The 23977-nt window shown below is 34.7% G+C and overlaps 2 protein-coding genes across 2 annotated transcripts in view; both read right to left on the reverse strand.

Moving 5' to 3' along the window:
* The window catches only part of LOC147065120 (uncharacterized), a 578962-nt gene that overhangs the window by 60120 nt on the left and 494865 nt on the right, over window positions 1–23977 (reverse strand). The window lies entirely within an intron of this gene.
* LOC147065121 (SID1 transmembrane family member 1-like) overlaps window positions 1–23977 on the reverse strand; it is a 30373-nt gene that overhangs the window by 2198 nt on the left and 4198 nt on the right. Inside the window, exons 5-16 of the mRNA XM_085956754.1 lie at window positions 17175–17468; window positions 15748–15944; window positions 12818–12901; window positions 11064–11436; window positions 8197–8271; window positions 7376–7560; window positions 4644–4826; window positions 3836–3953; window positions 2590–2712; window positions 2388–2504; window positions 1186–1300; window positions 71–275 (exon numbers count right to left, since the gene is read on the reverse strand). Coding sequence (XP_085812880.1) covers window positions 71–275; window positions 1186–1300; window positions 2388–2504; window positions 2590–2712; window positions 3836–3953; window positions 4644–4826; window positions 7376–7560; window positions 8197–8271; window positions 11064–11436; window positions 12818–12901; window positions 15748–15944; window positions 17175–17468 — 2069 coding nt within the window. The remainder of the gene's footprint in view (window positions 1–70; window positions 276–1185; window positions 1301–2387; window positions 2505–2589; window positions 2713–3835; window positions 3954–4643; window positions 4827–7375; window positions 7561–8196; window positions 8272–11063; window positions 11437–12817; window positions 12902–15747; window positions 15945–17174; window positions 17469–23977) is intronic.

Here is a 23977-nt window from a genome sequence, read left to right on the forward strand (position 1 = left end):
ATAAAAGATAATAATAATTGTGATTGTACAATTCACAAACAATAATAATAGAGTAATATAGTATTCTTACTGCCCAAGAGGTGCTATTGTCGAAGAAAAACTTGAGCGCAGCGCCCCATGTGATCATAGACAATAGCAAAAGACACCACGTGTGCACCGGAGGGCACTCCCGGTATCCCAGCTTCATGCATATGTAGAATGTCAAGTGGAGGGCCAGATTCATCAGGAAAACAAACAGGAGATGTGACGCAAAATCCTTACTGTGCTCATACAATCTATAACAAGACAAGAGTTCAGTTAACACGAAAATCAGTATACTATTTTAATAATAAATTAGAAAATCATAACATCGCTGTGTCAATTAAATGCATCTTCTAAAAATTATGTATTATAAGTATTATTTTTTATTAATTTTCATACATCAAATCGTCTCTGTTCTGGCAGAACACACTAACTGGAAAATACTAGTTTTGAGTAATTTGACTTTGAAGTTGTTAAAAAGTTTGAAATAATGATCTATCATGTGAGTTTATTAAGTAATCGTAAAAAAGATGACTTTAAAATAAAGACTGTTTATTTATTAAGAAGGTTTCCAGGCCGTAAAGTTTGAAATAAGGAACATTTTGGTACTAACTCAATATGTCATTTTTTCGAATTAGTGTCTTCTGCCAGAACAGTGACGAAATACCTTCTGTAATTTTAAAATATTAAAATACGATATTAGCTGCAAGGCATAGCGAAACGTACCTGGCAGCTAGACCAACAGTATCCAACATATTAAGGTAAATAATTACTGTTTCCACTCTACTTACATAATTTGAAAACACCTCGGAAACATACTCAAACACGCATCTATTAGATTCCGGCCAATGTGCTTTGCAGGTTCGTGTCCCGCTCGGCACCATATTGTATTCAAGATTTTTATCAAGGTATATTTCCGAGGTGTTCCCGAATTATGTAAGTTAAATTTTGTGAATTATTTGTTAAATGAAAACACCTGATAGTTTATTAAATAAAAAACTTTGTATGAGATTTGCACGATAGTCATTGTCTCAACCCATTGGGTTAATGCTCTATAAATTTGAACCAGCTATCAGGTGGCGAGTATGCTAACTTCTGATCCACAGTAGGTAACAACATATGTAAAGCAAAATACTAATTCATACTCGAGTTAAAAATAATTACCCATAGGCGGCCAGTCCCCAATTGCAGAAGTTGGCCAAAAGGACGAGAATACACCGACTGGGCAAGGCAGGTTTGCAGAAACCACCGCACATGCACTTCGCTAGGCAACTGCAACCTACAGCAATTAGATACGTTATATTACTAAACGCTAAATTACCATTTTTATTCGGAAGCAGACATTATAAATCTCCGTGGAGTAGAGGTCGTCTGAACAAAATAAGGAACGCTTATTGCCCATTGAGTCTTTGCTTTGGATTTGACAAACATTGAAAAACAACATCTGTTTAACCCAGCTACTAAAATTTAAAATCGACGCTAACACTGGTTATTTTATTAGTTAATTGACTATTCGTGGTGGAAAGTAATTATACAAAATAAAACAAATGTTATATAACCTTTTTCGTGTAATTTAATAACAACGTCTGACCTTAATAAGATCATAATATGGGCCTCCAGGGACGTGTCTGGAAACTTGTACGTATGTAGTTTGCCGTATCACACTTCACTGTGAAATGTATCGGAAATATATGGCCGTATATTAATGACCTTCCAACCCCTTTAGGTCATATAGTACTGACATATAATTCATATCTAAATAAAACACGGTTCTTGTCGGTTTACACTTTACAGGAAGCCAGCAGCAAACAAATTTTGAAAATAGCCGATATACTGGATTATTTGTTAGGTTAGGTTAGGTTTTCATTCTTGAATTCATGAATTTTGCCAAAATCAGCTATGAAAATTGAATTAATGTTATTGTATCGTATACATATTGTATCTAATAAAATTGGAGACCGTATAGTATACGGTCATTTCTTTCCAATAAGAAAGCTCACGGTGAAATGTTTTACGTACAATTTACATGTAACCCTATAGAGAATGGAGGTTTGTGTTAATATATTTTTGTTTATAAGAAAAATGGATGTTACCCAGTGTTGCACAAATTGGAAAACAATATGTGTATTTGCCATACCCAGAATTCGAGCCTGGGACCTAAGACATTATAAGCTGATGCGTAAGCCGTTTGTTTAGGTTAGGTTTAGTTAGCTTTAAATATGCATTTTCAACTAATCACTAGATAGGAAGTTGAGGATGTTTAAAATATAATGGAAAGAAGATATATAATATATATACAATATATCATAGCAGTGAATTGGGAATTGATTTGGATTTGAAACGGTCTATAAATTGATCATTCTTACTGAGGTGCCATTCTCCCATGAAGTATATTTGAAGAGTCACCACCAGACATGTTAAAACGTGGATCACCGTAAAGAATATCCAAAAGTAGAAATTCGGATAGAGCACTCCGAACAGACCTGAAAGACAAAACAGCCATCAAAATAAAATAATACACTATATTATAATGCAAGCAAAAATGTGTACAAAAAAATAAAAGCATACCGATTGAAACAGCGCAGGCCAACACCGCGAAAGTGGAATGCGCTCGTGCATTGATGTCGGGATGGCGCGTCTGGTATATTTTCACCATGCAGAGCACCGCCATTATGTACATGAACGATGTATCTATTTAAAAATGTTAACAATAGAAATTAATTAGAAATATAACAAACCACTTAAATTATTGTTCAAAGTTATGTATATAACATCATGCTGTCCATAGAAGCTATAAATGCCGGGAATCGCCAGAAATAAGCATTTGTAATGTGAATTATCTTTCTTCTAAAACTGATATGTTATTAATTTTTCATAAATATTCTTGGAGTCTCACAATGTAATCCTTGCGACCTTGGCAAATAATTAATAATATCTTTTTTACTCATCTCACATGACATGTGCCATTTGCCAGAAATTGTCATAATGGGTGGAATTTTCTTGATCTGTCACATGTAATAAGGTTACAAGGACGAGTGAAATAAAAGTAAATTAAACTAATATGTCTATATCCGATATTTTTCAGTTTATTGCAATATTACATTGAGTTTATTTTGTTATTTAGTTTATTAATGAAGTGTTTTCATATATTAAATCGTTTTTTTTAAACCCCTCCTTTAATCACGAAATTTCGCTTATCGCAACTGTGTCGAAAACATATCCGCCGCTATCAATGGTGGGGAGGTTACCTATAACACACATACTACTTCATCACCCAGCCGCCAAGATTAAATTAATTACAACCACAGAAAAGATTAATAAACAGAAATATGAAGCTAGTAAAACTTATGAAATACGAAGCATCCAATGTGTCCTAAAATATAATCAATATTGAATGTGCGTTTCATTTACATGAGAAACTTTAATACATATTATGATACAGACGTAACTATTATAAATATCATATTCCTTAACATGTGTTGAAGTTTATCTCATATTTATCCACACTCGAGAATTAAACCTTGTTTCAGCCTGACCCAGAAAGTAACTTTCCATTATTTTTGTGTTACCTGGTTAAATACAACATACTAAGTAATGTAGCAAATAGTGATCATTTTGATTTTGATCATATACTTATGTTTTTAACTGTATCGGCAGTTGTAGTTTTGAGCCTTGAATTAAATACCATAGATATCATTCACATTACTAATTTAAAGAGATTATCACAAAACACATAATGTTTATCTTATTCAGATTGTAATTTTAAGTTATTTTTTATGTTTCAAAAATTACCAGAATGAAAATGAATTCTTACCAAATTGGAAGTTGGAATGATTGGGGCAGACATGATACGATCCAGAGAGAACTCCCTCCATGATCAGCGCGTACCCCATGGCGTAATAGAGCCCAAAATGCTGCGGGATACCATAACTCTGTAAGTAGAATAATAGTTACATTGTGTTAATTATTATAATTATTCTTGGTGGAAACACATTATAATCATAAGGGTTACAAGGTAGATTTCTTGGTCCGTCCTTTATTTATACATATTGAGAAGTTGTGTGTTGTAATCGAAGTTTATATGGTTTATTAAAGTTTACAATGACAATTAATAATTCGTACGGCAAGTCTGATCATGTACCTAGGTCAGTCGACTACACACTTGCTTCTGATAGGGCGACTTGTACTAAACTAGGCGAGCTAGATACTAAACTGAGCTAAACTCAATAATAACCGAAAGTCAAGCAGTCATTTATATAGGTGAAAAGGCACCCCTTCTTCTACCTCTTGCATGATAACAATGCCGCTCTTTGTGATGGGATCTACCTTCACGCAGCGATGTGCTTCCTCTGAAGAGTGAGTAAGAAAGTATTTTAATGCCTATGCACTGCGTTACATAATTTAATATGTAATGTTGTCGACACTGCCCGAGTTTCATCAATAATGTGAAGATTGCCAGCACTGTATCGTTTTTGTCCATGTCAATTCGAATCTTCCAAATTCGATTTTCTCAAAACACAAAAAACTGGACTGGTAATTGAATTGGTGGTCCTAACGTTCCGTTATGCAGAGACAAGACTAAGACTATAAAGAAGTACCTAATGATGGATAAGCATATTTACCTCATCGAAACTAGGATCGTGGTGTCTCACTCTTCTCCGCCAGACGATCACTAAGAACAAAGCACCGAGCAGCACGTAACCAAGGTTGGAGTAAACGTGATTGAAGTCTGATAACTGACCCAAAGAATGAGCACACAGGAAGTTGTAGTAGCAGAGATCTTGGTTGCCTGTCTGGTTTAATATCTGGAATATTAAAACAATATGAAAAGCTGACATTATATCCCGATGCAACAGAGAATCGTGTAGTCTGCAAAATTATAATATCTAACATAACATATTATGTAGTGCAAGTATGTATGTAGAACATGAAGCCAGCTTCTGCACCACCGATGCAAACAATTAATTCTATTATCTGACAGTAATTCCAATTTCCTTTGAATTTTTAAATCTAATAAGGACATTTGCGTCATCATTAACCAGGGTCGATCCGCTGTTCGATAAACGCCACTCATCTTTGCTGCCACATACTTTTACCGAACATGATTAGGTCAACCCTGTCGCTTAGTTACTCTTGGATACCACTGTATGACTGCATTAGTCCAATGGTTGTCCACTAATACCAAATCTACCCTACCCTATAAAAATACTCAATAATTTTTAATGCCCAAATTCCATCAGAAACCTAAAAGTAATTCGAACCTAAGGAAAAACAATTATAATACAAATCGTTCAATTATTCCAACCTCACGCAATCACAATGTATATCAACGCGTCCCTCGCGCTCACAATATGAAATATAACATTGGCACCCAACGGTATTCTTTGCCGAAGATGTCAGAGAAGATCCTAAAGTGCTACCCCTCTCCGCCCCGCGGCCCCGAAAGATGCATAAAGAATGTTTTTTAAAAACGGTACAGTTGCAAATGCACCCCAAACTACGAGAGGTGGTGAACGACGCCACCTGCGTGGTTATCCTGTCAAAATAGAGTTTGTCGTAACAACTAAGTACAAAGATGCGAACTGCTAATAATTATTACAGTGATTGATAAATAATCATAGCGCAAACATCTCAATGTCTCATGGCCCAGGGTCATGTAAAACAACCTCTTACGACCGTATACCACATGTGTAGTGTAATGAATTGTCCAATCTTTATAAATGTAGAATATATGCTTCATAATTTTGCACTCCGGCGCTAGGATGAAAGTGACGTCATATCGACACTTCCTACGTAAAAGGCTGTAAATGCGTTTTCGACTATTTTGACTTAATTGCATTTTATTAAATAATTTTTAAGATAATACAACAATGGTAATAGAAAAAAAAACAAAAATTCAATCAATATAATATATCAATCAACTAAAAATTTATGATTTCAGTATTAAAAATGAACGTTGTAATGTCATTGAAATTTATTAAAATCGTACTACTGAAAAGTACCATTTTGCAGTTACGGACTTATACGTAGGAGGTATCGATATAGTCTATAACATTGGTTTTCATGGGTGGTCACCAGAGGATTTTTCTGCGGGCACCAACATCATTTTCAGTATTTAATTTAATTAACTGGACCAACGTTAAATATGCATTATTGGAAATGAGTCATGACCAAGTACTTAAAAACCATTTTAATAATACCACGGTTGAAAAATTTTGGTCAAAGTTATACGTTGACCAAGAATCAAGTCAATTCAAAGAATTGGCAACAATTGCTTTATTAATATTGTCGATTTTTCCCACTACTGTATACTGTGAACGACCATTCAGTGTAATGGACTTCATAAAAAACAAATATCGAAGCCAGTTGACAGATGTAAACTTAGAAGCAGCCATGCGGCTCGCATTGGAAAAAAGGAGTACTGATGAATTTCCATTTGCATTATTTTTAAATTAATAGACATGTACTAAAATCTTCAAATGTCTTTTATTAAATGGACTTGTCTTTCAATAAATTGATCCATTTTTTTAGTATTTTATTTAGCTTTAATTTTTTCATTCACAACAAAGGTGAAATTTGGTGCGGACAGTCGTTTCCATAGTCCAATGTCAATTGTGCGGCCACAGTTAAATTTCATGTGAGAACCATTGGTCTATAAATATATTATTTAAATATTTATTATCTATTTATTTATTACTAGATATTATATTAATACAACTGAATATCATTTGATCTAATTTTCTGCGAGGTAATCAAGTAAAGGGGTGTAAAAAAAGTGCAAAAAAAGTGCAAAGTTATAAAACATACACTCTACCCACGTTATATTGTATTAATAATGATAATAAATCTAACTCTGCGCATATGTATCAAATTTCAAGTCCCGTGTTTTCTTCACTTTTACTGATGACAGTCCCACGATGGCCGCGCGGCTAAGCGTCGGCCTATAGTGTCCAAGGTACCAGGTTTGAATCCTGAGTCTGGCAAGTCCACATATTGTTTTTTAATTTGTGTATGAGTCAGTATAGACCTAATAGGTTGAGCAAGTGGCTGACATCCATTTCTCGTAAAAAATAAATCTGTTAATACAAACCTCCACTCTATGATCTTATTAGATCGGACATGGTCTTAATTATATGGTCCAAGCCCCTCGCAACTCATCCGAACTCTGGGTCCAGCTAGGAGGAGTTATTACTATTTATTGAGCAACATGTCTGGACATTTGTATATAACAATATAATTTATAACTTGCATTACAGGTTTTGTTTTACTGGCAATAACGACAAATCGTATTCAATCATCAAAAAACTGATGGAAGCTGACAAATAAAAGATACTAATATTTTATAAACAATTACCCTTTGATATGTAATGACTAGCTGAACGACAGGTAGGCCATAGAAAACTGCAACGGTGAGAAGGTGCCATAGATAATATGCCGACTGCCTCTGAAGAGCCTTTATGTCTCTGGTGCATAGTTCATCTAAGAAAATCTGTTGTCGTTGGATAGGTCTGCCACTCAAAGAAGTATAGCTTGTCCGTCCTGCAATCCAAGAGTCAAATTGATTCGTCAATAGACAATAGAGTTATGGCAAAATGCAACGATAGCATGAATTTAATGAGAGTTTGATCCGAGTGTATTGTGCCAAAGAAATTGAACTAATATAATAGAATTTTTAGTAAAGTTGAATGGGTAACCATAGAATATTCTAATTGTATTGTTTTTATTTGAATCATTTTTGGCAAACCAGGTTTCGTCTCTCAGCATCTTCAAGCACTACACACATTCACCTGTGATAAATATACAACTGACATGGTTTATAAATAGTTACTTATGGTTTACATACTAAATTAATTTCATACATAATATATTGATAAATACCTCGGACGCACAGTTATTGGTTAATTTAATCATGATTATGTATAGTGTAGGTTGCTTAATTAATAAAACGAATGTAATGCTGTATCATAGAAACACTTTATATTTATTTTCTTTAAAAACTTCTCACCAGAATTTTAACATTCATGCAAAAATAGCAACCATCATCGCTTTGCAAGATATTATTTAATCTTTTAAAGTGTCAACAAATCCGGACAGAATTGCCAAATCAAGACAATTTGGACATACGGCAAGCCTACGAATACGTCATGTTTAATTTAGAAAAAAATAATGTCTTACTTATTCCAAAATTGTTACGGAATGAATCGAGGGTAGAATGAGGGCAGTCCGGAGTGCTAGGCAACAGTCCATTTTCTGAAATAAAAAATGGATCCATCATCAAATACACCAAAATATGTATGTCTATAGAATAAATTAATTTTTTAAAAATTGGCAAAGTTTGTTGATCTTTCTCAATACTTTACTTACCGTAAAAACCATGCAAAGTAAATATGCCAAAAATACTCACAATGTTTCATAAAAATCGGCAAATTTCTCAAAATTAAAAAATTATATAACTATTGAACCTACCAACATATTTTTAATCAAATTTATACAGTAAAACCTCATTAATACGAATTCCACGGGACCAAAAATAGAAAAAAAATTCCAATTACGAAAAATATGAAATATATGGGGGGAAAATATTAAAATTTTGAAGTTATTTTGTTTTTCATTTTCATTAATTTTGTTTACGATAAGGTTGTCTGTAAAATACGGTCTCCAATTTTTTTTCACAAAGAAAAACATGTTTATTTGCAATGAATTCATTGTTGGAAAGCCTGGACTTTCCACTATTTTTCTACATAATCTCCATTGCGATTGATGCATTTTTGCATGCGGTGTAGCATTTTTCGTATACCCATGTCATAGAACTCTCCTGCTGCGGCGTGTAGGTAGTGTACGACCTTTTCTTTCAACTCCTCGTTGGTCCTGAATTATGTCCCACACAGATGTGACTTCAACGCAGGAAAGAGATGATAGGTCCGGGCTGTAGGGGGGGGGGGAGAGGGTGTGACGTTATCCCATCCAAATTGGTTGATGAGGTCGGTTGTTGCACTTTAACTCGTTGCCGTTGGTGATCTACACACACCCTGTGATAATGCAAATGTTCTGTCAAAATATTGTCAATAGTAGTCTTACTGACATCAGGGATCCATTTTCACAGCTCCTGAATCGTTATCCGTTGATCTTCAAGCAATACCTTCTCCACATTTGCAATTGTTTCACGCGAAACCGATGCCCGCCTGGCACACTGTTTTCGTACGTTTCTGATGTCCATACACTGTTGTCTTTGACATAACCGTCGATAAATGATAAATCTCTATAGACGTAGTATCCTTAGCACACAAAAAACGAATAACAGAACGTAGCTCACACCTGGCGGTAGCGGCGAGTGGAAGCTCCATCGCGAACGGCTACCAAACCAAGACTAAGCGTCGTAGACAGCTTGTAGAGTGGTAAGAATTTGTAGTCGGGGAACCAAGCTACACGCCAGTGTTGCTGGATCTTGCGTTAAAGCGTTCCTCGCGATTCCAGTGCCTTGGAGACCTTATTTTACGGACAACCTTCGTAGATGTGCCTACCAAATTTCCAATACAATTCTTTAAAGTTAGAATCTGTGCAAATACCATGCGTCATTAATCCATTAATTGGAGTTACCAAGTAATACAGGTAGGTATTTACCACCAAGTTAGTGTTGAGCTAGAATTATAAAAAAATGAAATATATTTGGTATAAATATACTGGTTTTCTAGTAAAACTATGTGAAAACCCAATAAACAATCAACAATTAAATACCTACAGCCCTGAAACATGTGGGTTATTGTTTTTCCTTTGAGCGGAGTGTAGTTGTGCCACTGATGTTTTAATGGCTCATAAAATGTCAGGATTATTTTTATTACCTTCATAAAATAAGCAATTTATGATTTAAAAAAAGCCTATCACAATTTTCAATGACTGGCTCATGAAATATTTATTACGATTTATTGAATATTTTTATATACCACGAAATTCGAATTAAAGGATCTAGGGACTTTTTTTTCGTGAAAATTTAGATTTACGGCGAATTTCGAAATATCCGTGTTAGTATTAACGAGGTTTTACTGTACGTAGAAAATATTATGTTGTTATAAAAACAAACAACATTATTGATACACTATATCCATGGGATATAATACAAAACAGTAATATCTCATTTGTGAATCTTGCTTCATGCATAAATACAGTCGAGCTCGGTTATTACAATCACGGATATAGCGAGATCTCGGATGTAACGAGGAAACATTCGTTAACATTTTAGTTTATGATTTTCTCCATACATTTATTCACTTTTATAACGAGCTACTTATCGGATATACCGAGCTAAAATATCGTCAAAAAATTTTAATAAAATTGTTAATGTGTCGATCGTTTAAAAACATTTCGACCCTAAGCAATAAAATCCGACCGAATAGGATACCGCCGGTATCGGATTACATTTATAACACTGGTTAAATGTCTTAGTACCTTCCTAATTGGTGTTTTCACCGACAATATTGAAAAAGTTTCCACGCATATGGTTGCAATTGCATGTAAAAAATCCAAGCTGAAGTCATTAGTAGGTACCTACCAGCGTTCATTCAAATAAACAACTTCTATTGTAGTTTACGTATACCATGCTTGTTTCGGGAAAAATTCTAATTGTGTATTTTTGTTTGAGTTGCGACTTTTTGTGTTATGTGACCGCTCATTTAAAAATACCTATTCTCTGATATAACGAGTAACGCTTATAACAAGCAAATTCCCATCTTCCTCGTAACAACCAAGTTCGACTGTATGTATTTTTTTTTTAAACCACATCCGATCCAGAAATCGATGTTGGACACTTGCTCAACCTATCAGGTCCATACTATGACTCCAAACACAAATTGATAAGCAATATGTGTATTTGTCAGACCCAGGAATCGAATCTGGGACCCACAACATTATAAGTCAAAGCGTTAGCCGCTCGGCCGTCTTGGGCGCAATCTTAATTCAATTTTTAATTCCACGTCACTTGTACTCATTAAATTCTCAGGAACCTTAATTATCAACTGTCAATAACAAAATAGCAAAGAAATAATTACCATCAACCTCCGCACGTTCCCTGGGGTCAAGATCAACCTGACGCATATCCATAGGTCTAAATTTGCAGCACAGCAGACCAATGAGAAATACCAAATAAATAACCACGATGATCAAAAGGCCCAAAACCGTGGCAAGCCAATACCCTTGATAGCTGATACTTGGTAATATAGTCATGTGGACGATTTTAGACCTGTCGTGGGCTATCTTAGGATCGGTCCCGGGCCGGCCGAAGTTACCCTGCTCCCACTCGAAGAAGGTATCGAAATGACTTGACGTTCTGTTACCAATGTCTATTATAGTGCCGCCATTGCAGTCCTCGTCTGTTGATTTCACAGCGAGGACTATGTAGAAGCCCCATGGGAAATCCTTTTGCTGGAAAAATACACATTGTGTCATGTAAAAATAGATGTTAAAAAATTTACATTTGAAGATGGGGCCGGACATGAAAGTTAAGCTGAAAATGAGACTACTAAAACTAGCTATTCGAACTCGGCAACAGAGATAAACGACAGACAACACTGACATTACTGCATATAAATGTAATATGAATGTGTAGCCTGTCATCCGTCTCAGATCAGTAGCAAATATCACACTGTTACCGCCTGCACCAGTGAGCAAGAATCTGAATGTTGAAAAATAGTTGGTACAAATAAGATTGCAGCCTATTTTTCCATTCCGCTATCAAAATTTTATAGTTACCTAACAAATTCTTCTCAATTGCTTCAAATACAATATGCACATAGGCAATACTAGTTTGAATTTAACTTTCGTAAGTAAACATTCAAATGCCCCCCCCCCCTCCCCCCATGACAGGGCGTTGGGAAACACTGGTATAAATGAACCACGTTATAAGTAAAGTTAGATACTTTTGGTAATGAGATAAAGCAAGATGGGCGCCAAGCGAGCAAACACGATACAGCATGTGTGATATAAACACTGCCGATTATATACAAAAATCATATTAGCCATGTCTACATACAGTGCAGAAAAAAAATATATCTGCGCATCTTAATTGTTAAGAGACGCCAGGAGGCCATTTTTGAACGAAGCACTATGAAACCCGCGTATCGAGGCATGAATAAAAACGAGCCATAAGTGCGAGTGAGTATGCATTAGGCACACTAATACCCTCCGTTCTATGCGTTAGATGAGTAAGATAGAATTTTTACAGAAGAAACATGTATATTACATGGAACTTTTGGTCTATTTCATTTAAATTAAATAACATTTTTATCTATTTTGGTAATGACTTCATATTTAATCAGTACTTACACGTTAACGTTGCATTATTAAACAATTCATTGTTAATGTACGTAGTTAATTAATCCTTAGAAGCTAGTTATGTCTTCAATATTACAATATTCAATACAAGAATGTGCACGGAATTTCCGATGTATTTTACAACCAAACATGTATGATTCTGTATTACAAAATCACAATAAATACTTAAGTGAGAATTTAAACACAAAATAACACTTTCAACGGCAATAGTTATGTTAAAGACATGTGATAGATAAACAGCCTTTCTATATTACGTTCTGACATTAAAAATTTGACGTTTACCATATATCAAACCGACGATCGCAAGCACCTCTACCGTCAAAGCATATGTAGTTTAACCCCATCTGCACTCGTAAGTGCCGGTTGAGTAGGTTTGCACAACGGGTCCTACACTTTGATCTTGGCCTCGTAGTGCTTCGTTCAAAAATTGGCCTTCTGGCACCACTATAGCATAATATGAAGTCATACTTACTGTGACACTGATGCCTCCTTTCCGGCTGATAGTGGCGTAATATCCCTCATATAGAATATCTCGCTCATTGTCAAACACCGGACACTGCAATAAATTACACACTTATTATTTTTGGTAAACAAAATATAGGTAATCAGTTTACGTGAAACTTTGAAGCAACAAGCATAGATTACAATAATTTAATAATTCTGTGGTGTCAAGTCATGTATGTGTGAAATTGAGGAATTCGAAGAGACCCGAAATATATTATATAGAATGAAGAATACAGTACACTCTCAGTAATCCGCCGCTCGATTATCTGACAACTACTATAATCCGCCGTTATTTTTACTAGATGAAAGCACAAAATCAAGCTCTATAATTCGCCGGTATTCGATCGTCAAATACAGTAGTCCGCCGCGTACAAGTATACAATGCAGATGAGACGGGTTTATTTCGGAAACTTCTCCTTCGTAAAACATACGTTCATCGAGAAGAAAGTAATGTAAAAAAGAGGAAAGTGCCCAAGGACCGCATCACAATTATGCCGTGCTTCAATACAACCGGGACACACAACATGAAGCTTTTGGTCATAGGGAAAGCCAGGAATCCTAAGCCATTCAAGAATATCTACCTCACTGAACAACTGGTTGTAACCTACTGTTTAATATTCAGTTGATAAACTTAGTTTATAAATAAGTATAATTTAGTAAATACTTGATTTTGATTATAAATAAAACTGTAATTTGCTAGTACAAATTTCTCAAAAAAACTATTTTCACGAAATAGGTACCTGTTTTAATTTTTACCATATTTTGTATGTGTGCACTATAATCCGCTGCTTTCGCTAATTGGACACTTGTCAGGTTTTTGGGTTGGCGGATTACTGAGAGAGTACTAACTGTACTACTCATTTTGACTTATCTCCATATTCTTTATTGTTGAAAACTAAGGACACTATGCATAATAGTAGGTACAGTAAACACAAAACAATGATTCGGTTCGTGGATTGTATGCATACGAATGCGCACACATTGGCTGCCAGGTAATTACTACGGCTTTGACCTTCAAGGTGACAGCACATTTCGTTTTTACTCAAAAGTACACAGTGACCAAAAATAGAGAAAATAATTTCTTTTTTGAAACTTATTTGTTGGAATCGTATTTTTTTATGTAGTTAGAGATATCGAAAAAAAACAAAAGGGCGTGGCATACTGCTTTCTGGCCAATCGAAAGAACTCATAAAGATGCAGACATTAATAATAAGATAAATGTATCGAAAAAGGTTGCAGAAGCCCGCCCAAGCTGACTTCCCACTGTTATACTAAATTTAAAAAAATTGGGGGGGAGCCCGCTTCATCTTCACCCAAAAGGAAGTGGAAATCAATTAATACCAAAATCAACATCGATGATTTCGAAAAAGGTATTATTAGAAGAAAGGTCCACAATTTCCATATAGAATAAAACATTTGCCTATACTGGCGAGATTCCATAAACAATTAAATTTGATATAAATTTCAACGGGGAGTCTTATCTTTACGTGGGATTATAAAATTGCTGGGTTTCTGGTGGAGGAAGATGGAAACAAATAAACGACTCTTGATGGAATAAATGAATATCCTCACAAAACATTTTTATGATTTCTATCAATAAATGGTTATTAATTTTGAATGAATGTGTTTTAATTAAAGCCGCGTTGACACGGTCCAAGTATGATCCAAGTACACTTGGACCGAGTGCCATCCAAGTGACAGCTTCATACTAATTATTCCTATCCAAGCTACTCGGACCGCGTCCTACTCATCCAAGTTAGCTTGGATAGGAATAATTTGTATGAAACTGTCCCATACGAGTACGCTTGGATGGCACTCGGTCCAAGTGTACTTGGATCGTACTTGGACTGTGTCAACGCGGCTTAATACACAAAAAAACAGAAAATCTAGTAACCTTTTGGGACTTTCTGTACCCCATCCGCATGCACACCATCGACCAACCGAATCATTGTTTGGTTTTACTGTACTTACTTATTTAAATAATAAACAATTTTTTTAGTTCCATGAATAATTCATCAGATTTACGAATACATAATTAGGAAACATCTCAGAACAAGACTAATAGAAAAAATCATGAAAATATATGGTGCCGGACAGGACTTGAACCTGTATCCACTGGATTCTGGCCAATGCGCTAAACTAATTTAGCCACCATCGTTAACTTAGTCATGCGACTGAAGCTTCTTCTAAAATGTTAATATTGGCTACCGGCTTTTATGGTAACACCGTCTATGAATCAAGGTAAGTAGCTATCATTGATGCCTTGATTCAAACCATAAAAAATGGAAGCCAATATTAACGATATTTGAGAAGCGCTTTCATTTTGTATCAATTATACGCTTTGATTTGTATGGTTTTTTATATCCCATTTTTAGATGGACTGTTGGACAATTGGACTGTTCGATATCTGTGCCTGCGTAGTTGAATGATAGTGGAGAACCTGGTGGTAAAAAAACTAACTACACCGCGCAGAGACTCATTTTGAGGTTAACTGATTTTCACGACCTGTCAAATAGTACTATAAAATGACAACATCACGTCTCGTTTACACTTGAAGAATGAGATTGGAGAGACAGTCAGCACTTTTAATGCACGTGTACATTCGCTATTACGAATGAGAATAATTAGAACACAAAATTAATGTAGTGTGTCAAAAACGGAATTTCCGCCTATGATGATGAGCCCGGAAAGAGTGAGCAGATACTGAAAATTTACCAAAAAAAGTGCATACATATTTTGTATGAAACTCGACTTACGAACAATTCGACTTACGACAGGGTTGCCGGGATGGAACCCCGTCGTAACTCAAAGAACACCTGTAATTATTGAACCTGTACATGTAATTGTACTAAGTATGTAAATATTAAATGGCAACTCGATCATTAAAAGTTTTCTCACCGAAGCGTTCTGTATGGAGATGAGCATGCAGGTGTCATCATCCGAGTCCAGCCGAATGAGGACAGTCTTCATGGTTTCATTAAACCTTTTCAGAATGCTCGCCTGCACGGCGTTCTTTGCGAATTCCAAGAAGTACTTCTTTGTCTTTTCAAATGATGTCCTATTATGTGTTGTTTCATTGTTTCCCAACGAATAGTCTGCAAACAAAAAAATATATTGATATGTACATAACATCTAATATATTTTAAACAATTCAATATCCAATCAAACAGACCATAATATGGTTCTATACTGCATACGAATTGGTCATTCCTATAGACACTATCCCTATGTGCGCGATCTTCATATGCAACATCGGAGAGACATTCCTAGAAGGTTTGATTTATGGCTGTGGGGCAGACGAGGTGAGTTTAGATGTGAAAACCAGCGAAGTGTTTTAATACACAACTTTTAAAAAAATATTAAAATTTATTTTATAATATAAAAGTTGGAACAGTTTTAGTAAACTCTTGATCTATACTATAATTTGAAGAATATATTTGGATGTTTGTTTGTACCGTCCTTTTCGTCAGTCGGATTTCGACAAAATTTGGACAGTCGAGGGAGGCCGACGAGACGGAGTGCGTCGTCGGGGTCTCGAATTTCAGATTTAACCCGTTGCAGCCCAGGGACAGTTTTACGGTTTTTGCGGAAAAAGGGCGCCGCGTACAGGGCCTTGAAACGTGGAAGTAAATGCTGCAACCAAAAGTTTTTATTGGAAATGTCGTTGAATGTGTACATTTAAAAAATATTGGCGTTTATTTCAGCTTGATCAGAGGTCAAATGGCAAAGTTAGATGCAAATAATTGTATTATTAGAATCGCTAATCGCGGTGCGGGCGACACTGTGCTGCTACATTAAATCGGAATACTTCACTCACGGACAATTATTGTATATAGCGGCATCAAGAGTGGGGGGTAGTAAAAGTCTATATATTTTGGCACCAAATGGAAAAGCCACAAATATTGTATATCGAAAAGCCCTGGAATGATGAATTGGATATTTTATATTATGGATGAATATTTATATCATATAGAAATGTACTACTTGTTAAGAAATTTAAATGCAATAAAAATGTACAAAAATATACTTTATATTAAAAATCTCTAATATTATATTTTTTTATTCAATTCTTTGCACTCTACGTATTAAATTTAGAATTTTTATTTTCAAATATTTCCCGGGCAGCGCCGGGTGATACTGCTAGTTTACTATAAAACTTAATCTGGCTGTTGGTCCACTTTTTTCTCCTTTTCTGTTTTTCTTTAATGGGTTAATATTTTTTTTTTAATTTTTGTATAACCTCATTTGTGGGAAACGCTGACTCTAATGTAGTTTAATTCTTAAACTGATAAAATTAGTTCAATCTATCGTCACTAGTCTATTACCTGGTACGGTGTTGTCAATTTCCAACTCTTTATTTGCAGTATCATTAAGATCAGTCTTGAGGGAGGCATCGAGGTCGATCAAATTGTCGAGTGCGCCATACTCAAATGAATAGAAGTAGATCCTGGGCTCGGAAGGGCTGGTCGTTAAGTTCTTCGCCGAGTTCAATTTGAGGTAGAAGTCTTTAACGATGTCCACCCGCACATGCAGAGAGATGTTTGTGATGCTTGACGTGTAGATGTGGATGATGGGATGATTCTGAAGTGTATCCGTGTGCACATCGCTTGTTTTGTCATCTGTTGGAGGAAATTAATAAATCGTCAAATTTCAATATATGCACTAGTTTAAATTGATGCAATTTACAATAATATTACTCTATTGTATTAACGTATTTTATGTGATCATGCAATGTTAATTTCTTCGTTGAAAGAAGACAGGGCATCACAATTATATACCAAGTAAAACCATAGTATGTGCAAATAGTTCAGAGATACGAGGGTTTAAAGTTTTCATTCTGTCTTTGTATTGTAAAACCAAATTATTTGTCTTATTCAATGAAAATTATTTAGTCTGCAATTATTGGTTCATTTTTACATTATAGAGCTCTTGACATTTGCAGTTGTTTCTCAATTAAATCTCGAAATCGGAAAAATTTCACTTAGTACCTATAGTTTTACATTCACGGTGTGATATATCTTTCCAACAAAGTATACAGATTATTGAGACTTTCATTTCAAAGATACCCCAAATTCTTCATTTTCGACCGTGAGCATAAGCTCAGTTATATATTAATCTTATGTTCAACAAAAGTTTGGCTTGTTATACATAATACAAGCATTTTTGTTTATTTTTTTAATTGTGAACATACAGTCCTTGTGCAAAATTTTCATAGAACAACTTTACTATGAAAAGAGCTATGACAGATTTTTCTTATCAATGTCTGGAGCACCACTGTCTTGGATTTAAGATATCGCACAGGCCACCTGCCATGATGTCAAGCAAAACACCTGGTAAGCCTTCTTTGTAAACTAGACGAGGAATGTATTTTAGGAAGCCAGTCAATTTCTTCATTGAAAATCCCACAGACTAATATTTAATAACGTATCCCCCAAGAATAGTACAATACGTATTACAGATAGCTATTGATTGAATTACGAGACATGCAATGACCGTAAAATTAATAAAGGAAAAAGTTGTGTCAAATAAACATAGATATTCAGTTTCGTGGTGGGATGCTGAGTGTTGTAAAATTAAAAGGCTAAGAAAAACTGCCTATAAACAATAGGAACATACTCGATATTGTCAATGCAGAAGTGACAGTGAAAATATAAATCACGTTGTTTGGCAATGTCCGCTATATGGTGGTCAAAGACGAAGGCTTCTTTTCAAATAAAGAAGTCAAAATTATTATTACCACTTAATCGTGAGATGTTTATAACTCACCCAAACATCAGTGCGTTTTTGTGTATCCAAATATTTCTGTGACAATGTAACTTGCAAGTATTAATTTATTATAATACCACATGGTTGAAGATAAAAAAGATAAAAAATAATACAACAAAGATTATAATCAACTTATAAACAACAGCAGACAAGGTAGGTATTACTAATTAATTATTTTAAACAATTTAAATAAGAATTATAAATTTTGTGCCCAATTATTACATTTATTACTAAAATTATTATCAATAAGGCTATACCTCAGCTGAGGCATGGTCTAAAAAAATCGTAACTATGCAAAGCGCGTATTGTGCTAATGACGCATGCCGAATGGAACATAATTTGTCATAAAAATTCAACATACATACATTTAGTGTTATGTTTATTGTTATATTAGTAATAATAATAATATATTCATTGATATGTTTGCTTTTTCGAGTACAGGGATAATGTTTTTTAGTCATCTTTACACAATATAAGAATATATTCTTACGACGCCATCAGCGGCGGCTCCTCTAATACCATGCAAGTGCTACGCACTGCCTGCATTTTTGAAGACATCGTTCAACTTTTCATTGTTATTCATACGTGTATCACTCACTTCGCGTAGTAGAACATGTAGCAGTATTATTTACAATACTCCGTTCATGAGCGCAAAACGATTGCGATCCAAATAGATTTTCAGTTTGCACAGGATTACAATGAGGTCATTGTATACTGCTTAAACGGTGGCTGAATGTTCCTGTAATGGCGTTTTGTGTAGAATTTTTTACACACTTCTAGATCGGCGCACGAAAGGAAGGACTCTAGCAACAAAAACGCCAGTTTCTGTTTTATAACAATGTTGGAGAGTTAATTTTTAATAATTTTACAGTTAACATATTTGATGAATCACCAACATTTTACGAAAATACAAACCTGCCGCGTTTATTTCTGAACCACTCAAATACATTCAAAATAATAAAAAAAAAACATCAGCAGTTATTTATTTGGTTAACGCGCAAACGCATTGTTCGCTCAGAGCGTAAAGCCATAAACTGTGACATTTATATTTCTTTATTGATATTAAGTCATTCTACCTGTTCAAATCTTTTTTGAGATATAGTATAAATAATCAAAGACATATTTAATTTACCTTTTGAGAAGTCGGTAATGGAACACGGCAGCCTTCGGTGATTGAGGTAATCATGAAAAGACGCTTTACAACCTTACGTGGCTAGGACACGTGCTCCAGATGCCGCCAAAAAGTGTGACACACCGTACCCTTAGGGCACAGCCTCAAGGGTTCCGTCGCCATGGCCGGCCCTCCCTCACCCTGCAGCGGTGCCACAAAAGCGACCTATGTGCTGCAGGTCTGACAAGGCGGGAGGCGCAAGAGTTGGCGATGGACCAAGGGAAGTGGCGCGAACTTGTGATTGCCCTATGCCCCAAAGCTGGGTCGTGACAGGGTGAAAGAAGAAGATATTCTCTTTATGGAAGGTAAACCATTGCGCACTACCAGAAAATGCTATTCTGAAGACCACCGGCCGCCACTGGACGCCATACAAAAAAATCGACATGCTCCCACCTCGAATGCCGCTCGTAAATTTCGTCCCAATTGAAAATTATTTCCCGTTTCACTTATGTATGCTCTTAAGGTAATTCACCACCATGGTTCGATTGCGAATAAGAAAAATATGTACAATTTAGAGTAAAACAAATTTTTATTCCGAAAAGAAAGAGGGACGGGCTTTTTCGAAAATTGCATGTGGGGTTTAAGTCTCTTGGAGCGAGCCTGATGATTTCAATGTTTATGTAAATTTTTAAATCATCATTAAATTTCTGATACAGTTGAAAATTGATCAGAGAATATTCGGCATATTGGGTTACTACTCCGAAACTCGCCTAATTTAGCTACTTATGTCAAAGTGGCAACGATGAAATCATAATATGCCTTAAAATCAATAAATCGTAAAAATGGCATTATCGATAACATACTCGTAAATGGTTGTCTGAGAGATAATGAAAATCTGGGAAGCAATAGATAAGAAATAATATGTACAATAAATAAATATAATAAACCATGTTTTTATTTAACTAATAGAGGCCTTCATCCAGCAGCGGATAGATTCAGGCTGATGATGATGATATATATTTATTATATAAGAATAAACAAATTCAGAAAAATCATAAAACTGCTCTACATACTTTATTAAAACTTTATTAAAACTGCTCTACATACATACGGTATTTTTACAGAGCGTACATATACACCACCGGATCACTTTGTGACTAATATACGGCCTTAACAATACACACCTCAACTTTAATACGGTTCGCTGTTCATCTTTGTCGCATGAAGATATGTTAACCTAATAAATTAACCCTTTATAGGGCAAAGGTCAAAAACAGTTTATTTATTGACCACCTCATTTATGAGCTATAAGTCATACACTATATATGGAAATATCAACCTTAGTGCTTCAAGACGTCGTCGAGAACATTCTCTGGTTACGAAATAAGCCATCCAATATGAAGTGTACGTCAATCGCTCGCAAAACATTATTTCAACGATTGGTCGATGTATCGGCCATTGCGGGTTTGCGGTCGCGACTCGACGAATTCGCGAGTGACACTTGACTTTGAAAGTCATTTTGTTACCATTTATATTATGTGTTGTGAAAAAATGTATGTACATAATTATTTAATATGCATTTATTTATCGATTTACATTATATTTTTTCCATATATATAATGATAGAGTACTTGTTCTATCATTCTAATGCCAAGCGGGAAGTACATAACCTCAAATTTCTTCTCTTCTAGAATTATTTTAAACATAAAAAAGCGGCTTAGGCAGTTGTGTATAGTTATATTTTATTGTGAATATAGTATACTATCATAAATATATTTTATTTTTACTCAGAATATTTGGGATCGGAAAAGTTTTCAAAATATCCGAGAATAAATGGTGTTTTTTTGTTAGTTGTGACATCAATTGAATGCTAAAGTACTCAATTACTATCAAAATCGCAACTTTCATGGGGTTGTATTGTATTATATTTGACTGTAGAAGTAACATCATCATCATTAGCCGGGGTCTATCCACTGCTGGATGAAGGCCTCCCCCAACATATTCAATTTTTCGCGGTCACTTCGTAATATGGTAATGTTGTATGTCGGTAGGTACTGTTACGATAATATGTTTTATTTTCTTTCAGTTCATTATGAGTAAATCTAAGAAAAAGAGCTGTCGGTGTGCTTCTAGTACGGCTAGAGAGCCAAAAAGCATATCTTATTTTTGTAAGCAATGTAATGTACTGCTTTGCATACTATGTTTTGAAAAGTATTACGTAAATGGGTATAAAAAAAATAAAAATTGAATTGTAACTTTTCTTATGACTAAATAAATAATATTTACAACCATTATTTATTTGTTTAATTTGAAAAAAATATATCATAAAATCAAAAAAAAAAAACACCTGAATGGGCACTGATTGATAAAAAAACCACCATAAATTATAGTTTTTCCAAATTTCTGATAGATATTTTTTATTTTTATATTGAAATTGTTTTAAGATATGAAATATCTGATGCAAAATGGTAGAAATCGGTTTGAAATGAAGAAAAAAATGTTTTGCCCTATAAAGGGTTAACCAATATCTTGGAAAATTAAGGCCTTCAAGATGGGTTACATGTAACCACCGTGACACAGTTCATCGTGAGCTTTCTTATCGGAAAGAGATGACCGTATACTATACGGCAGTGGTCTCCATACTCAATAAGGATGTGAGCTACTTTCAGAAATTGAAATTGTCAAGACATCGGACTATATAAAATATTATAAAACATAAAATGCATACTTAAATTATTTATTTATAAACAAAATAATAATTGAAAATTTCACATTCACTTTGCATTCACTTTCCTCCACAATTTTTTGAATTCTTGGTGAGTTCCTTGTCACTCTCATCCGAATGCAATTATCAAGATGTACCTACATATGTGAGTCTGTTTCTACTTTTAACCACCTTCATAGTGAAAAACGTTGATTCACATTAGTAGGTAGAACAAAACAATGCCTTTATTTCATTTCGGAGTCCAATAACAAAATTTGAAAGGCAAATTTATAAATATGACAAAATATCCTACGCGAGCTATCGAAAATGTCACCGCGAGCTACCGGTAGCTCGCAAGCGACTGTTTGGCGATCACTGCTATACGGTCTCCAATTTTATTAGATTCAATATGAACATTAATTCAATTTTCATAGCTGATTTTGGCAAAATTCATGAATTCAAGAGTGAAAACCTAACTTAACCTAACAAATAATCCAGTATATCGGCTATTTTCAAATTTGTTTGCTGCTGGCTTACTGTAAATTGTAATCCGACAAGAACCGTGTTTTATTTAGAAATGAATTTTGTGTCAGTACTATACGACCCAAAGAGGTTGGACTGGACGTTCTTTAATATACGGCCGTATATTTCCGATACTACATTTCGCAATGAAGTGTGATACAGCGATCTGCATATGTACAAGTTTACGGACACGTTCGAGATGTGGGTGTATAGTGTACATCTTCAGACAAATGAGAAAAAACCGAGAAGTTCTGCATAGTATCAAAACTAAAAAAACTACAATATCTTGCCCACATTATGTACAGCATTCTCATGTTCATTAACCAAGGTAAAATCAACAGTATATGAAGCAGGAAGATGCCGCATTTTGTGATTGATAGAAGTGCATTTTCAAAGATATGGGGTGGAACAAGAGATAATTTAGAAGGTAATGCTTTTTTCACTATGGAAACATACCTCGCACCGACATAGAAGGCTATGGTGGTTTCAATAAACAGTTGACACCCCTGGTGGAGAAATTAACACTAAAGTGAGAATTGCTCTCAAATAATTACATAAACAGAAATCAAGTAAATATAATTATAGTTTTTGACAGGATTATATGGAGTACCGATTATCTACACAAACATTGACCAATAAGAAATGAATAATTTGCATGGATTTACAAGAATTTAGATACATGATATAGATTTAAGTTCTTGTAGATTTTGTAGATTTTACAAATAAAACGATGGAGAGATTTGTGAATGTGTTACAATGCCAGATATGCTTTATCTGTGGGTTTATTCAATTAATCTCTGATAAAGCAACCATTAAACAAACTATTGAAAGTTTACTAATTTATAATTTTATTATTCAATTTATGTTGTGTTGTTTACATATTTTATTATTAATGGAAAATCACAATATAAAATAATTACAAGATAAAATGAACTTTTTATATACTACGTTTTTAAATTTCCTGTTGAATCATATTAACTTGACAATTCTATGTATCAATAATTTAGGACAAATAAGGCAATTGT

Source organism: Rhyacophila brunnea, unplaced genomic scaffold, assembly GCF_057557595.1.
Source record: "Rhyacophila brunnea isolate RB1 unplaced genomic scaffold, BYU_Rbru_1.0 scaffold_6, whole genome shotgun sequence".
In the NCBI taxonomy this organism is placed as follows: Eukaryota; Metazoa; Arthropoda; class Insecta; order Trichoptera; family Rhyacophilidae; genus Rhyacophila; species Rhyacophila brunnea.